The sequence below is a fragment of the Plasmodium vinckei genome (genome assembly GCF_900681995.1).
Source record: "Plasmodium vinckei vinckei genome assembly, chromosome: PVVCY_08".
NCBI classification, from domain to species: domain Eukaryota; phylum Apicomplexa; class Aconoidasida; order Haemosporida; family Plasmodiidae; genus Plasmodium; species Plasmodium vinckei.
In genome coordinates, this window is record NC_051300.1 from 735,580 (window position 1) to 754,803 (window position 19,224).

Here is a 19,224-nt window from a genome sequence, read left to right on the forward strand (position 1 = left end):
AATAATGTATAAAAAAAGATTTTTAAAAACATTAAAAATAATGGATAGAATATATAATAAAAATAATGAAGAAGACATATATTTATGTTATAAAAATAAAAATAATAAAAATATTTTAACAAAATTATGGGAATTTACATTAAATTCATGTCAATTTACAGTTACTGATATAAAATTTCATCCATTTTATGAAGACCTATTTGCTATATCATTTAAAAGTAATGATATAAAAACAAATATGGGAATACTATGCTGTTTTACATTTAAAAATACAAAAAACCCTGAGCATTTGATAAAAACAAATTTTCATATATATTCTATAGAATGGTCAAACACAAATAATTCGATAATAATTATTGGCTTGTCTAATGGGAGTATATGTATATATGATTTAAATAAAAAGAAAAATGAAAGATTAATATTTGAAAGTAATTTAAAAAATATATATAATAGAGATATTATTTCTCAGATTTATTTCCATAAACAAAATAAAACATTTTATTCTGTCTCATATGATGGAAATATTTATTATTGGAAATATAATAGTAAATTTACAACAGGAGAAAAATTATTAACATTAAAAAAAAATATGAATGATTTTGATGGTGCATTAAATAGTACACATACACAATCTATTACATGTATCGACTTTAATCCGTTTAAAACTAACATGTTTTTAATAGGAACAAATAATGGAACTATTTATTTATATTCATCTGCATATTCAGATAATTATTTAAGTCTCTATAATGAACATACTATGTCTATCAATTCTATTTCTTACAACAAGTTTAAGAAAAACATTTTCATTTCCTCATCCTATGATTGGACAATCCGAATTTGGGACCAAAATCGAACCTCCTCCTTGATCGTGTTTGATACAAAAGAGGTAATCCTGAAACATGCAAAAAAAGAATGAAAAAGATGAGAATAAAATTGTAATACTCACCTTGGATATGCTAATTTTATCACTTCACTGTTCCATGAAATGAATTTACTTTTTTATTTTCAGTGCATATATGATGTCAAATGGTCCCCCTTTTTATCAACATGTTTTTTTGTAATTAGCTCAAACAATTGCGGACACCTTCATATTTATGACTTAAGTGTTGATATTAATAAAGCAATAACTACCGAAGTAATTACAAAAAAAAAAAAATTAAGAAAGTTATCTATTAACAATTTTAATGATGTTATATTAATAGGAGAAGAGAATGGAGTTGTATATACATACAAAGTATCTTACAATTTTAATCAAACATATATGGATTATTTAAAGGGAAAGATTAGCTATTCCTTTCAAAATGAACTTATGGATATATTTTTAGGGAAGGTTAAATAATATCAAGTAATAATATTTTTTTTTTTCTAAAATCTTTATCATTATTTATTATTGTAAAATAATGATCCAAATTTTGAGAAGGAAAGTAGAGCATTTTCGAACTCCTTTTTGGTTGCCCGAAGAATGTAAATTGACCTTTTTATTTCTCTCTACATATGTGCTATATTTTATTTATTCACATGTCTATTATTTTTTATTTTGCAAAACCATAAAAAATTTAAGCAGTTGTAAATGGTCACTAACATAGAGCCTTTTTCTTTTACCGTATGAACAGAAATAAAAATTTAATAAATAATATATATATTTTTTTATTTTAAATATTAATTTGGTTTATTTTCCATCGGTGAATTGCCAAACTATATAAGTTCCTTTTGATGTATGCGTATAGAGATCATATTTTCAATCTTGCTTGTCAGTATATTTTTTCACAAAAATGGTATTCGTTTATATTATTATTTTTATATAAATTATTAATATTGCCATGGATGATATTAATAGTGTATACACAATAATGTAAGGGAAAGACATGTATATATGGATACATGCTTATTATATATTAATTATGTGGTATATACCTACTTGTGTATATAATATTACTTTAACAATAAGCATATGTAAAAAAATTATTTAGCTTGTCCCTTTAATATTTAATGTATATTTATTTTGACTTATACATAGTGTTATTATATTAGGGAAACTAATTTTTTAATAACCCTTCCCCACATTTTATGGTCCCTCACTTTCTTTCTTTTTTTTGCTTTTAATATGAATTAAAAATATGTTTATTTTTTATCAAGCAATAATTTTATTTTTAAATATAAACTAAAAAAAGTAAAGAAAATAAAACATCATTTTTTTATGACATAAATAATTTTTCTTAAACATTGGAAGAAACGGGATAAAAAAAAATGCAAAAGAAAGAGAGCATAGTGCCTATATAATAATAAATAGTATTATATTTATTTTACGTGCAGGAATTGTGAAATATAATTTTTCAAATAAATTTTCTCAGGTTGTGAAAAATATATTCATTTTAAAAGCTATAATTGAAAATATGTATAAAATTTGAAAAAAATCGATAAAAGGGAATATTGTTAAATGTACAAAATATTAACAAAATAAATGAGTGAATGTATAAATATATTTTGTTGAAACTTAAAATTTACGATAAAAAAAAAAAAAAAAAGTTAAAGCTAATAAAAAGTGGAAAAGCCGTGAAACTAATATAATAATACTCAGGCATATATACATTTTTTTATATTAAAATTTTAATATGAAAATAATCAAAATTAAATCCATAAATACTCATAGAGTATACATAATTAAATGATGTTATAATTATATATTTACTTTAACATATAAAACTTTTTAAAATTAAATACATAAAAAATATAGTTTGAGTATTTTATTACGCATATATATATATATATATGCATTTTATAAAATACAAAAAAAAAATACGACAATATAATTTCCATATATACATGTGCTTATTGTAAAAGGGCAACGTGATAAGGGAATAATTGTAGCCATTATATATTCCAATTATTTTGCATAACTTTCAAAATATTGAGGAAAAAAAGGCAAAACATCAGTCGAAATAATTACATATATAATAGACACTTCAACTTATATAGATATTTTTGGTTGGTGTGTAAGTCCGTCATACAACCTTAAGAGGTATTGCTTATCAAATTTGTAATAACAAGGTCATAGCAAAAGTATTTGATAAATACATGATAAAAAATGGAAGAGGAAACGATTAAAATAAAGATAAAGAGCATAGATAACCAAGAATGTGAGTTTTGTGTAAAAAAAAACACAACCGCAGAAGAATTAAAAAATATGATAGCTGAAAAAAAAAATGTAGATATAAATGATATAAGATTAATATATCAAGGTCAATGTTTATCAAATACTAAAACAATAGCTGAATATAATATTCAAAATGATCATATAATTCATGCAGTAATAAGAAAAAAGGAAAATATAAATAATAATGCATATGAAAACAAAAATGAAAAATCAAGTAAATTCAAAAATACAGACCAAGACAATAATAATAATTATACTAGCAGTAGCAATCCTTTGAATGATCCTCTACAATATGGTTTTGCATCAAACATAAACTTCAATAATCTTAATAGCAATGCAAATACTACAGATAATAATAGACCATTTGGTAGTACCTCTATACCTACACCTAATATTGGTGGTGCAACACCTCTTTATTTTACGCATATGAGATTAACAAGGAATGATAATTTAGAAAATGATATAATGGGTCAAACTAATATGTGTTCACTATTAAATGATATTATGAGCCAAGTTAATATTAATCCGAATTTTATTTATGGAGCAGCAACTGCAGCCGTTAATTCTGTTGGATCAGGAGAAAATTTTTTTACTGCAAACCTCAGGCCAACCGATACAAATGTCAACATGAACGACTTTAGAAATAATAAAGAGAAGGATGGAACTAATGCAAATACTGCAACCAAACAAAAGGATATGGAAAAAGATGAGACTCGAAAAGAAAATGAAAATGTAAATAATGACGCGGAAAAGAATGTAGAAAAAGGAACTAACAATGATAATTGTGGAAATGCAAATTCAGAGCATAATAAACAAAAAAATGAAAAACCAATAAATAATAAACATTCATCAGAAGGAAAACATAGAGGAAAAAAAAGTAACAGTAGTAGTAGTAGTGGAAATAGCAGTAGAAGTAATAGTAGTTATGAATATAATCAAAATGACAAAGAAAGTGACGAAGATGAAGATAAGAAAAAATTAAAAAAAAAACTAAAAAAAAAATATATGCAAAAAATAAAAAATAAATATGATGAGAATAGTTTAAATAAAGAAAATAATAATGATGATATATATAGTTCTTCTTACAATAGCAATTATGAATCATCTTGTTCAGAAAATTCTGATTCAAAAGAAAGAGAAATAGATGAGGAAAAGAAAAAAAGATATAAAAATAAAATTTTAGAAAAAATGAGAAAAAAAAGAGAAAAAAGAGAAAAAAAAAAAAAAAAAAAATATTATTATTCAACCAATTCATCATCAGATTATGATAAAATATATGAAAGAGATGAAAAGAAAAAGAAAAAAAAGTTACGAAATAAAGGCAAATTTATGTTTGATCCAAATTTATTATATAATCCAAATTACATGCGTAACATGTATAGAGGTGTATATAATCCTGGATATCCTAACCCTTATATAAACAATTTCAACAACGGAAATGCATTCAGACCCAACACAAACTTCAATAATGTTTTTAATAACAATAGTATGCTTAGAAATGCTCCTTATCCATATATGAGTGGAAATGATATGAATAGGCCAATGCATTATTATGATCAAAAATGTGCAAATATAAGTGAAAATGAAAATTATATAAATTTTAAAGATGATATAAGTGATGGATATGAAAATATAAAGAAGGGTTTGAATAAAGATTTTTTTAAAAGTGCTTTTAAAAGAGAAGAATTAAATGTAAATGATAAAAAAAGAATGTTAAATACTATAAATATAAATAAAAACATTTCAGATGCTAATAATAATAATAATAGTGAAACTCTTTTTGGAAATAACTTTTGTAATAATAATGTACATGCAGGAAATAGAACTGTGAATGATACACAAAATTTGATTAAAAATACAAATGAGTGTTATACAGGAGGAATATTAGATAGCACAGGTATACAAAATAGTAACAATACCACCACTAATAATAATGGCAATAATAGAAATAGTTATGCAAATATAATACCCTTTAGTGATGTAGAACTTGTTAGAAATAACTCAGCTCGAACAAATTCAAGGGGAACATTAAATCGAGAAGAAGATAATTTATCTGAAAATAATTTAATGCCTGAACATATGAGATCTATTCAAATGGCTAGTAATAATAGAAGACACTTAAGAAGTACATCAAAATTATTAAATGAAGAAAGTGATTTTGAATATAAAAATATTGAATTAAATATTCCATGGAGAATAATGGAACAACTATTAGTTTTGTTAGAAGAAGAGACAGGATATAAACGCCCTAATTTATCATCCTATATTAATTCATATTATAGTAGTAATTCAATATATGTATTTTTTAATTTATTTGTTCATATTAATAATATAATAAATAGTATTATAATTCAATTTAATCATTCAAACTTTTTAAATAATGATATATCTATGTCATCCTTCTCAAGAATAAGTATAATTTTATCTTTAGCCTCAGTTATTTTTTCAAGATTATCAAACTTTTTTTTTGTATTTTATGATAACTTTTATTGTAATAATTACGGAAGAAACTATAGATATTCAGAACCAATTAATCATGAATATTTAAGAGAGTTAAGAAATTTTTATTACTCCAATAATAGAAATAATAATATGCGCAATTCAAATATTGCTAATTTAAATTCTGAACAAAATAATGCATATGATAATTTCAGAACAAATCCTAATCGTACAAATTTACAACAAGAGTTTGAAGATTATTATAAAAATTATTTAAGTGGTATTGATGTAGGTATAAATAATAATCTATTATTACGAAGAGGTCATACAAATTTTAAGACCGAAAATTTGACTGATAATATTTTTTCAAAAGATGATTATATTAGTCATAAATATAAAAATAAACATAAATTATCAAATAGTTTTATAGATCCAAAAGAAAATAAATATAATAATCATAAGTTTACTGATTTGGATGGTAGCTTAAGAGCAAATAGAGATTGGAATACGAATAATCCTTTTTCAACACTTCAAAATTATAACAAAAATAATGACCCTCTTTTATATATAAGTAAGAATAAAAAAAAAGGAAATAAAAAAAATGAAGAAAAACAAAAAAAAAATGATAAAGATACAAATAGTGCATCAGCTAATAAAAACCCCAGTGTATGCAGTTCCAAACATAGTCGTAGTAATAGTAGTAAACATGGTAGTGATAAAATTGATAGTAATAAAAATGAATCTGAAAATAAAAATATTGTTGAACCCGATGTTGTAGATTCTCGTACTAAAAATCCAAAAGATAAAAGAAATTTTATGATTAATATTTTTAAAAATCTCTTAAAAAATGAACCAGAAGAAAAAGCACCAGAAAAGAATACCAATGATCAAAATTGTTTGAAAAATAGTGAAAAAAAAAATAATAATTGTCCTGATACAACTTTAGTATGTTATGACAATAATAAGAATGAAACTTCAGATGACGAAAAGGAACAAAAAGATAGTCCCAATAATAATGATCCAAACAAAATGGATCAACAAAATTCCACTAATACTCCTTTACCTGCTGAACAAAATGAAAAACTAGAAAATGATGGTAAAACAAATGATGAAAAAAAAAATAGTGTAGGTACTCAAAAAAATGAGCAGGCAGTAGCTAATAATATATCGATTCCAAATATTAATTTTGCAAATATTTTAAACGACGTTCAAAATCAGTTAGCCACTCATAAGGCACCTGAAGCACCCCAGCGCGATAAGGTATGTTCATGTCTCTATTATTTTGCATGTTCGTATGTTACACTTTTTATTTTTTCGCATACTCATTTTTCACGTCTCTACTTTTTCAAACAGTTTGACGGAGTACCCGATAAAGTCAAAGAGAGATATGCAAACTGGACAGAAAATGCCCAAATATTTTCGGGACAGGTAAAAAAAAGTTCCAAAATAAAAACCTCAAATATGGATACCCATAAAAAGATATTTCTCCACATATACATATTACAATTTATTACTTTTTAGATGATAAAAATATGTAGAAATAAAAGACCACTAAGTTATACATACCTCGGTGAAAGTTCATTAAATGAAGATATATCCTATAACAACCCATTACCATTTTTGTAATAAATATGAAAAAAATACTAAAACCTCTTAAAGGGACATACCCACATAATAATGGTTGTTCATATATATTTATTTTTTTGCTATTTTTTTGATAGATGGAAAAAGAACATGAGTAATATAAATGCCAGCTTTGACCTAGAAGTATCGGATGTAAGAATTAATATAAAAAATTGATTGTTTATTTTTTGCATTTTTTTTTATTGATCTATACTAAATATATTTTTATTTTTTGTGTAAACAGGAATTGATGGAAGCATTTGATATGCACATTTTGGAATTTGTAAAAAAATCAATTAAAAATAACGAGGACTATAAATTAGAAAAATCTAAATATCCAAGTAAGAAATCAAATATTAGTATAGTGGGCTTACTACCTTTTATTTTTTTTGTGTGTGATTTATTTTAGTGCCCATTGTCCATTTTTTAATTTGTCAACATAGTCATTTTTAAATAGTCATTCGATATGCATTAATTTGGCATAATAATTATATTTTACTTTTACTTTTTTTATTTTTACTTTTTTTACTTTTACTTTTTTTAGGCCTCTCAAAATGTGAAGAGATTTTTGATGAAGCTGACAAAAATTAATAATTCCCTATTTTATATGCATAATATATTAATAAAAATTAAGACAATATATTTTTTTAATTTCCAATGTGATTATATTTATTTTGCTACTACTACATAAATGTTGTTTTATTTTATTTTATTTTATTTTATCTTATTTTATCTTATTTTATTTTATCTTATTTTATTTTATCTTATTTATATTTTATTTTATTTACATTTTGTGTGCAATATTATATGGGCATAGCTAACCATATGCATATGTTAAAAGCGCATATATAAGTTATACTCAAAATGATAGACTAAATTTATTATAACTAATTTTTTACGATAAAAATTATATTAACGATAAAAATCATGATTAATGATAAAAATCATGATTAAAAGGTTTTTCCTAACAAATATAGACCTATTATATATAACCCCTTTTCGATATTATTTTTTAAAATAATTTTTCCGTTCAATTTATAAAGAAATATATAGACATGCATATTCATATTGTCCTCAAAGTTGTATAAATATGTGTGCATATGTTTTAACAATTTTAGGGACAAATAAACAAAAGTGGGGGTAGATTGATTATTTAATTTTTTTTTATTAAAACGTATGGAAAATAAAAAATAATCCAATTTAAATTGTTTATAATGTGCTTATATCAAATTAAAACATGTATATGTTGAGAATATTTTTTATAGTCATTATATAAGCAAAGAATATATAAAATTTAATTTGTCTGTATACATATTGTAAAAATTTAAAAACACATATTTATTTATTCAATCTGTTTTTTTTATGTAAATTATAAATTTTTTTAAATAATTCATTCTTATGAATATAATAAATAAATATAAGAGTATAAATTTTGAGAACATTATACTAGCAATAACCAAATACAATAAACAAGTGTTAGCATTTTTTCGTTTTTATATATACTGATAACTATGTATAAAATAATATGGTTATTATGAGAGACTAAATGCATGAATTTTATTTTTTGTTACATTTTATAAGTTAAAAAAAAAGATAAAAAATATATTACATTGTAAATTAATTTTAATCATAAAAAAAATATACAATGATAGATTGATAAAAAATTATTCATACAATGATACATATAAAAAACACTTGTAAATTTTTTATTAGCATGCAAATAAAAAATGGTAAGAAATTTAAAAGAGGCAAAAAAAAAATAACATTTACTTACATTATATTATATATAAATTGTAAAAAATAAAACAGGCACTCAGATTAAATAATATGTAAATTAATGTATGCATATATTATTTATGCATTTGAATAAGGTTAAGAAATCGAAAAAATACCACGTGAAAAAATATTATTATATATAGAGAAATAAAAAATATATATATTTTTTACGCATATATATATTTGCATAAAAAATTTTAACTTTTCAAATTTTATATATTCCAGCGTTGTTTTTTTACCAAATAGAGAAAAAAATTATTTTAATATATGAGTATACTTTTTATAAAAAAATATTATATTGTTATTCAAATATATATATAGTTAATTTTGCATTTTTTTTATAATTTTTGATGATAATTATTTTTAACATTGTATTAGCAAAAATAAAAAAGTAGCTGTTTTATAAGTTACATAAAAATTATATATAACGCATATATTATTCATGATATATTACAATAGTATAACAAAATTCGTAAATTCCCTTATATAGGAAAAATATTTAAAAAATATATAAAAACTAATTATTTAAATATAATTATATTTATTATATTTGGAATTTGCAAGGGGTATCCTAATTTTATTAATAAAAAAAGTCAAAATTTTATTTTGTGAATAAAATCAATTTTTTATTTCAAGCTGAAATAAATACCGAAAAGTCTTTGTTGGCTAGCTCATACTGAAGCACATAGATATAATCTGCCCTTATAAATTGTTTCTCAAATTAATAATTTAAACTATATACAGTATATGTAGTTAAGTAAAATAGCGTATGCAAGCTGAGTGATAAATAAAATATATATATATATAAACATATTGAATAACAAAATTAAAAAAAAATGGACCAATTAAAAATAAAAAGAGGCAACTTTTTATTTACTTCGGAATCTGTTAATGAAGGACACCCCGATAAAATTTGTGATCAAATATCTGATGCAATTTTAGATGCCTGCTTAAAGGAAGATCCTGAAAGCAAAGTTGCTTGTGAAGTATGCGCAAAGAAAAATTTTATTTTTATTTTTGGAGAAATAACAACAAAAGCAAAGGTAAATTATGATCAAGTCACAAGGGATGTCTTAAAACACATAGGATATGATGATGAAAAAAAAGGTTTAGATTATAAAAATGCTGAAATAAAAGTATTCATTGATGAACAATCACCTGATATTGCACAATGTGTACATGAAAATAAGCAACCTGAATTAATCGGTGCTGGAGACCAAGGTATAATGTTTGGATATGCCACCGATGAAACCGAAAATTATATGCCACTAACACATCACTATGCAACTTTACTAGGAAAAAGATTAACAGAAGTTCGTAAATTAGGAATATTACCATATTTAGGACCTGATGGAAAAACACAAATAACTATAGAATATAAAAATAAAGCTAGTGGTGTTTACCATATGGAACCTATACGTGTACATACAGTTTTAATATCTACACAACACTCTGAAAATATCAAATATGAACAATTAAAATCTGATTTAATGGAGAATGTGGTTAAATATGTTATTCCAGAAAAATTATTAGATAAAGATACTTTATATTATTTAAACCCATCAGGAAAGTTTGTCATTGGTGGCCCTGCAGCAGATGCTGGATTAACTGGAAGGAAAATTATTTGCGATACATATGGTGGATGGGGAGCACATGGTGGAGGTGCCTTTTCAGGAAAAGATGCATCAAAAGTTGATCGTTCAGCAGCTTATTATTTACGTTATATTGCTAAATCATTGGTTGCTAATAAATTTTGTAGAAGAGTTTTAGTCCAAGCTTCTTATTCAATTGGTATTGCCAATCCAGTTTCACTAAATGTCAACTCATATGGTACAGTTAGTACTGGATATACTGATTATGATTTAGAACAAATCATTTTAAGAAATTTTGACCTTAGACCTGGATTTATTATTGATGAGCTAAAATTAAAGGAACCAATTTTTTCCAAAACATCAGCTTATGGCCATTTTGGAAGAGACGATAAGTCATTTACTTGGGAAAAAGTAAAAGACTTAACTCACGAAAAAAATGTTCTAAAAAATTAATTCCATTCATGAAAAAAGTAGCTAATTTTTTGCCAATGATAATTGAAAAAAAATTTTTAAGGGGTATGTGTTCACCATATTTGAAGAGAAAATAATTAAACACCCGAAATACAAATATTTAAATCAAGCTAATTAAACTAATTAAATTAACATAATTAAAAAATAGTAACAGATTCGTAACATAATTAAAACAACGTTATGTTTTTTTGTATGCATGTTTATGTTTTTTTTTATTATTTTTATAAAAAATATAAGGGTATGCATTTTACGACCATTGTACTTTTAAAAGGCTATACTACCATTATTTTGAAATTTGTAAAAAATTAAAAATTCTCTATATTTTGTGCATATTTATATAAATCATAATAACAATTTAAATATGTGTTGTATTTATTATTTGAATCTATCTCAATTATGAATTCATAAATAATTAAATTAAATTAATATATAGAAATTACGTTTTTAGCAATGAGCGCAAAAAATTGTGTTCTTATTGCATGGAATTATATATTAAGAAATATAAACTTATTATATGTTGTTATAATTAAAAAATAATTTTTACAAATTCCATCATTTGTTGTGTGTAAGACGTTATGATCTTATATATACAAGCATTTAAAAAGGCACACTTAAAAATTTGTAGAAATATAGTGAATAAAAAATATGATTAAATCGAAATGAGGATATATTAAATATATTATATTCATATGGATATATTATTGTACACTTTTTGTGAGACACTGAATTGTGTGTACATACGGGGAGATATATCTCCATTTTACAAATGTTAAAGACGATTTTTCTTTTATTTATTACATGATAAATTTGTAGAAAAAATAAAAATTCCAGTGAAACATAAACTGCGAAAAACAATTATTGTTGGTTTTAAAAATATTTATTTCTTGTATTTTTGTTGTATGTTTGTGTATGATCATATTTTTTTTTTTTTTTTAAATTGTCTATAAAAAAAATATTTTGGCTAGCTCAAAAAAAAGGAGAAACTCATCGAATAATCTAAAACATTTAAAGACTTAAAATATTTAAAAATCATGATAATAAAGTTTTTAACTATATTTTCTTTCCTATATTTTATTAGTTGTGAAAAACTTAACGGAATCCATGATCCTGTCAATAGCAGATTTTTGCAAAGCAAAATAAATGTTCTCACATGGCTAACTAATGTGTAAAAAAAAAAATGTGCAATTAAAATAAATAAAAATATATTAATTTTTAAATAATAAATTATTGGTATTCCCTAAGTTGTTATAATAATATTTTTTTAAAGGGAAAAATATAAACACATTTTCTATTATTTATACATTTTTATTAGTACTTCATTAGACAAACTGGTGTCATTTAGCCACCTCATTATTATGTCTATATTTTTGTGTGCATATATATGTATAATTTTAAATGATGAAATAAAAATAACATGGTAAAAAAATATAACCCAAACTTGATAAAATGAAAAAACAATTTAATTATCATCATTTTTTACTCTTAGGATATACCCATCTGAAACCCCAAAATATTTCAAAAAATACTTGGATTATAGTAAAAATTAAAATATGTAACAGAAATTATATATGTACATGATCATAACATAATTCAACTTATCTTTATTCTATTATTTTTTTCCATAATTTTGCATATTTTTTTTAAATCAATAGAGGGGTAATGAAATAACAACACAGATAAAATACATGTCTTAAAAATAAAAATAATAAATGCCCATATATATGTATATGGAATATTTATCTTTTATTTGTGTTATATGAAAGTTGTCGAGAATATTTCTTAAAGCCATCATATGATCCAATAGACTTAAGTAATAATAAAAACAATTTATTTCTTCTCTTCCTCATTTCAAATAAAGATATATATAAAGGTATTTTCTTGTATTTGTATTACCCAATATTATAGATAAGCAATGGTTACAAACAAATGACTGGAAAGCTAACAATGAAGATGCAATAATAGAATATTCAGGGAAAGAAAGTTGTAGAGAATCAGTAAGAATTTATTAAAAAAATGTGTAATTTGCTAGTTACACATATATACAATATTTATACATAAGATATATTCACAAAATATAATTCGAATGGAAAATATAAAATTTTAATAATGTTTTATATAACAAAATCCCTAATGCATTTGTAGAATCATCCCTTTCCGTTTGGATGGCTAGACAATAGGTTATAAAAAAAACTATGATATATAAAATTATTTTTTTTAACAATTTGAGAATACAATTTTTATACGTAATTAATGGTTATATAGAATGACTACTAGGACATCTTTAATAAAAAGGGATTTTTTTTGCAAGGTAATTATTAATAGGAACAAAAATATTAAAGCAAAAAAAATAATTAAATTTTATTATTATTTTACTAATATATATATTTACTTTTACATTTTCAGAAAACTATAGCTCAATTAGAAGTTCAGATAAATGATGCAAAATCATGTGGACTTATTTTTCGAGTAATTGGTGAAAGAAATTATTGGGGGTTAATAATTGACAAAAAAATCTTAAAATTAATCCAAGTTAAAGATGGGGAATTAATAATTTTAAAGGGTATAAGAAATTACATATTTCAAATTTTTTCATATTACATTTAATTTATCATCTATATATATTATAATGTGTCAGAACTATTTTGATTATTTTTTAATCACACTTAATCTTACATATATTAAATAGACAGTCTTTATATAAAATTTATGCAATTCATATGTATCTCCCAATTATTACAAAAATACAATGACCCCTTCGTAGAATTCAAAGAACTCAAAATACAGAATACCAAATGGTATGTTTTATATATACAAGAAATTATTACTGATATAAAAGTTAAAGCGGGAGAATATGGAAATATTTCTATTGACTATCTTCGAAAAACTGATGATGAGTCAGAGTATGACCAAAAAAAACAGGTAAGAACAAATAGATAAATGCTGGTATTCCAGGAATATACACATATTTAATACTTAGACTATGTATACTTCAATCGTTCTACATATTTATTTGAATTATGTTCATTAAATAAGTATGTTATGTCTGGATTGATGAGTTTAATGCACTTTTGTGGGGGGGAATATTATACAAGTAGAATTTATTACACATTTTGCTGGCTCTTTATTTTGGTTTATTTAGGGAGCAGTAGGCTTATTCGCAAATGAAGGAAATTGCAAATTTAGAAACATAGTAAGGGTTCCTAATTTAAATAAGAGAGTTGTTATACTTTTATTTATAGTATTATTTAATATTTTATCCATTTAATTCTTTAAATAGATAATGCATTTTGTATATTACTTTGGTAGATATTTCGAGGTAAAAAATGGAGTACTGAATATGAAAAATTAAAATTTTCAAAAGGGGATTTATTATATGACCTTGAAGAGATTGAAGCCTTGTATGAAAACACAAAAGGTAGTTATATTTGCTTACTTTTTTTTATCCATATATTTATATAAATAAATTAAAAAAATACTAATTTCCTTTTTTATTTCTTTACACTAATTTTGGAATGAAAATGTTGTATAATTATTATTACACTAGTTATAATTTTTTATTTACCTTATGTGTTTTTTTTATTGTTAAGAAATGATGAACTCTTAAATTTTATTTTTACAGATTGGTGTCCTATGGCTTCTTTATGTTCTAACAGTAAATATGAATAAGAGTTTATTCAATATATTAGCAGCATAAATTTATACAATTTAGTAATATTTCCTAAGCAGAAGTCGATGTAGCAAATTCTCTCCCCACATGTGTGGGTACATCTACATTTGTGTGATTATACAGTCATTTTAGCGTGCTTTATGTTTTTAACTTTTTTTAATTTTTTTATTTACACTATTTTTATAACTTATGTGAATAAAATATATATGTAAAAGTGAAATAAATTTTATCTATCACTATTTTATTATTATTATTTTTTTTTTTTTTAAATGTGGTACATTTGAAAATATGGCCCTTGTGTGAAGAGTAGAACGACATTTATTGAGCATGTGTTCTACTTCAATAAAATAATTTCCAAAAATTTTAGTATGAACTTTTTATAGCATATTTATAAGGAAAGTGTTTGGTCATAAAACAGGATTTGAATTGTGAGCCTAAAGAAGTATGAATGTGTTTCTCGTTTGTAAGTCCTCCACTTGTGCGACATTTATCATTTCTTCATTAGTTTGAAAAATGGTAAAACCAATTGTTAGTCTGTTTATTGATAATTTCGACTCGTACTCATACAATATTATATACTATTTACAAAAAGTGAATGGAATAAAACCGATTGTTATATTTCCAGATGAAATAAATTATGATGAATTTATAGAAAAATATTACAACAAAATTGACAATATAGTAATATCACCAGGTTATGGAAACCCAGAAGAAAATAAGCATAATGATTTAGTAATTAATATATTAAAAAATAATTTAAATATTCCAATATTAGGAATATGTTATGGACATCAATTAATTTGTCATTTTTATGGAGGAAAAATAAAAAAGGTTAAAAATATGTTCCATGGTAATATAAATATTATACATATATGTAAAGATGAAAATGGAAAATGCTTTAATTTATTTAATAATATAAAAAATGATTTTAAAGCAACTTGTTACAATTCATTGAAAGTAAGTAAGCATATTAATACATCAATATTGGACATAACTTGTTATTCTATATATTTAAATGAATATATATTAATGGGTGTAAAACATAAACATCTTCCTTATTATTCTGTACAATATCATCCTGAATCTGTAGTAAGTGAATTTAGTGATCAATTTTTTGAAAATTTTAAAAATATTACTATAGATTATCATAACAAAAATAAAACAACTCGTTATAGACTATTAGAAAGTGATTTATTTGAAAAGAACCAAATTTATAACATTATCAAACCGGCTAATAATATCGATGATATACCTTTTGATAGATCTCTTATTTATAGTAGTGAAAAAAAGTATGAAATAAAAATCGTTAAAGTTGTTGGTATTGAAAATATTTCCAATATTTCTTATGATATATTTCAAGATGTCTTTTACAATAAAGATGATATATGTTTTTGGTTAGACAGTAATAATGAACTACTAAATAATAAAGATAAAAAAAATGATCACATACAAAATGACATATTTAACAACCTAGTCAATAGTTCAAGGTTTTCCTACATGGGGAATGCTAGGGGAACCCTTAGCGATGTAGTCGAGTATTATTTTGTGGAAAATGGGGACAGTGTTATAGTCAACTTAAAAAGGGGAAACACATATAAAACAGCTAGCTATTTTTCAGATCAAGCACAAAACAATTCCGTCAATTTGGACGACCAAAACAGTGAGTACGAATACCATGAAATTAGAGAGCCTGACAATTGCTTAGTTAAATATTTAAATAAAAAACTGGAAAAATATAAAAACAATTTTAATATAGATTTCTCTATATTTGATATAAATGAAAATATCAAAAATAATAAATCTGAAAATTCTAGCACTCGAATTGGTCATATAAATATGCAAAATAATCTTAATAATGCAGATAGTTTTTATGAAAAAGATGATTTCATTTTTAATAATAAAGACACATGTTTGTTAGGATATATTGGATTATTTAATTATGAGTATAAATATGAAACCATAAAATTTTTATATGGTAAAAATGTTGAACAAGTAAAAAATAAAGACAATGAATCCTTGCCAGTATCTTTTTTTATTTTACCTCAACATTTTATTGCACTAGATTTAATAAAAAATAATTTATATTTGATATGTTTAGAACTAGCAAAAGGGGAAGAAGAAGAGGAGACAACAGTTAGATCATCAAACTGTTCCCATGAAATGAAAAATGAAAAAGCACAAAAAAATACAGACAAAGCAAATGTATCATATATAGATACAAAATATGATAGTATCAAAAAAGAGAATGAACAATGGATTGATGAAACGCTAAATAAAATAATGAGGATAGTAAATAAATGGTCTGACAAAATTGACGAAAAAGAAAATGAATTTTCAAATCAAAAAAATAATAATAGTGATATAAAAAACAAATTAATATTTTTCTCTACTTTGAAAAAAGATAAATATATTGAAAATGTTAAAAAGTGTAAAGATAAAATAAAAAATGGGTATTCATATGAACTTTGTTTAACCACATCATTTAAAGGGAATTATTATATCGATGATAATTCTATAGACATGTTAGATTTATATAAATATTTAAGAAGAATAAATAAGGTATCATATAGTTGTTTTATTAATTATAACAGAAAAGTTTATATTAAACAAGATAAATGTGAAAATGGGAACAAAAAGTTTTTAAATGAAAAACTAAAATTTAATGTCCTATGTTTGAGTCCTGAAGAATTTTTGCGAAAAAGTAAAGACAATATTATTAGGAGTAAGCCAATTAAAGGCACAATAAAAAGAGGAAAAACAAAAGAAGAAGATATAAAATTAATAACAGAATTAAAAAATAATAAAAAAGAAATATCAGAAAATCTAATGATTGTAGATTTAACAACTAACGATTTTCATAGATTATGCTGCACCGATTCAGTAAAAGTTACTAAATTATTTCATATCGAATCTTATACTTTTCTTCATCAAATGGTATCAGAAATTATTGGAAAAAATCATAATTCAAATGATTTTTCAGATGCTATTATAAATATTTTCCCTGGTGGCTCTATGACTGGTTCTCCTAAATTGATATCAATGTCTATTTTACAGGAGTAATAAACCATATTAAACCGTATCTTAGCTAAATAAGCATATATATATATATATATATATATTTTTTTTTTAATATATATTTGCAAGCCTCTTTAGCCTATACAATCAACATCACACCCTTTAATTTTGTTATTATTATTATTATTGTTATTTTTTTTTTGCAGAATTGAACAGTTGCCACGAGGCATATATTCGGGATCCATTGGTTTCATCTCTATAGAGGGAAATTTTATTTTTAACATTATCATAAGAACTGCAATAATACGAAATAATATTGTATGGAAAAAAAAAAAAAAATAAAAAAAAGAGACTTATAGGGGAGAAGAAAAGACATCCAAGAAAAGTTAAAGCGATGTGCTTTGCAAAATATATGATAATTTACAATTTTTTATAATTACTTTTTTTATTACATTTATAGATTTCAATTGGAGCTGGAGGAGCTATTACAATTAAGAGTGATGAAGAGGCAGAATATGATGAGATGTTGTTAAAATTTAAGAGTATAGCAAGACCAATTTGGTATTATATTATTACATATATTTATACAATCCTACATTATGTATTTCATTTTGTTAGTTATAAATTGAGATATTTAATTATTTATTTATATATTTCTTTCTTTATTATTTCCTTTTCAAAGCTCATATTTTAAGGAACGATATAATGCCAATGTAGAGTATAACATCTAGGATCCCTTTTGTTTTAAGAAATGCATAGAAGGAAACTTGAACAGTTTATTTTCCCGTATTTAACTTTTATTATTTATTTTAAAAAATTCATAACAACCTTGCACACTTGCATTTTGATAATTTGTATGCATGCCATATTAAAATGGGTATATATAACCCTGATTTTTTATAAATATACATATTTTTTCGTAAAAAATAATAAAAAAAAATTATTAAGAATGCATTATAACTTTTCTAGCCTTTTTAAAAAATTTACTACTTAAAAAATGGTTATCTTATTGTATGTATAGAAAATACAACCTTTGCTACTACTATTATTATTATTGTTATATTTTTATTTTGGGGCTGGGTTATTGTTTTTATTTTTTCCCATATGCCTATGAAAATTGCTACACAGTGCATGCATATAAACGTAAAGCAAATAAATATATACCCCTATACCAATTATTATATTTTACTATTTTTATCGGATTCATTTACTTAACTAACATAAGCATACCTCCTTAAGCCACCTACTAAAATAGTGAAATAGGTAAAGCAGCATATTTTTTCTCATAATAAATAATTGAAAAAAAAACAGTATAGAATTATATGCATATATATACACAGTCATTTCTACATGCTATATAAATGTTATTACATTTTTAAATATTTTTCTCGTACCCCCTCCTTTTTTATAATTGTTAAACATTTTTATAATTTCTTTTATTTTTAAAAATATTCTAATTTTTAAAAAAAATTAAAATTATTTCT

The 19,224-nt window shown here is 23.1% G+C and overlaps 5 protein-coding genes across 5 annotated transcripts; all 5 read left to right on the top strand.

Moving 5' to 3' along the window:
• Positions 1-4: 4 nt before the first annotated feature.
• PVVCY_0802040 (dynein intermediate chain, putative) lies at positions 5-1,342 on the top strand (the record flags this gene model as incomplete). The annotated part of the gene is made up of 2 exons (XM_037634245.1): positions 5-889; positions 1,013-1,342. 2 exons carry the CDS (start codon positions 5-7, stop codon positions 1,340-1,342), a joined length of 1,215 nt encoding a protein of 404 aa, XP_037490368.1.
• A 1,746-nt stretch (positions 1,343-3,088) lies between these two features.
• Positions 3,089-7,810, top strand: PVVCY_0802050 (ubiquitin-like protein, putative; the record flags this gene model as incomplete). Its single annotated transcript, XM_008627005.1, has 6 exons — positions 3,089-6,856; positions 6,950-7,024; positions 7,118-7,218; positions 7,318-7,372; positions 7,464-7,560; positions 7,764-7,810. 6 exons carry the CDS (start codon positions 3,089-3,091, stop codon positions 7,808-7,810), a joined length of 4,143 nt encoding a protein of 1,380 aa, XP_008625227.1.
• Positions 7,811-9,831: 2,021 nt separating this feature from the next.
• On the top strand, positions 9,832-11,040 carry PVVCY_0802060 (S-adenosylmethionine synthetase, putative; the record flags this gene model as incomplete). The annotated part of the gene is made up of 1 exon (XM_008627006.1): positions 9,832-11,040. The coding sequence occupies one exon, from the start codon at positions 9,832-9,834 to the stop codon at positions 11,038-11,040; it is 1,209 nt and encodes a 402-aa protein (XP_008625228.1).
• Positions 11,041-12,089: 1,049 nt separating this feature from the next.
• On the top strand, positions 12,090-14,724 carry PVVCY_0802070 (conserved Plasmodium protein, unknown function; the record flags this gene model as incomplete). Its single annotated transcript, XM_037634246.1, has 11 exons — positions 12,090-12,223; positions 12,545-12,594; positions 12,830-12,868; positions 12,964-13,052; positions 13,201-13,235; positions 13,321-13,366; positions 13,462-13,618; positions 13,820-13,977; positions 14,198-14,248; positions 14,365-14,473; positions 14,678-14,724. The coding sequence occupies 11 exons, from the start codon at positions 12,090-12,092 to the stop codon at positions 14,722-14,724; spliced, it is 915 nt and encodes a 304-aa protein (XP_037490369.1).
• Positions 14,725-15,238: 514 nt separating this feature from the next.
• PVVCY_0802080 (para-aminobenzoic acid synthetase, putative) lies at positions 15,239-18,471 on the top strand (the record flags this gene model as incomplete). Its single annotated transcript, XM_008627008.1, has 4 exons — positions 15,239-17,781; positions 17,947-18,058; positions 18,201-18,301; positions 18,423-18,471. 4 exons carry the CDS (start codon positions 15,239-15,241, stop codon positions 18,469-18,471), a joined length of 2,805 nt encoding a protein of 934 aa, XP_008625230.1.
• Between the last annotated feature and the right edge of the window lie 753 nt (positions 18,472-19,224).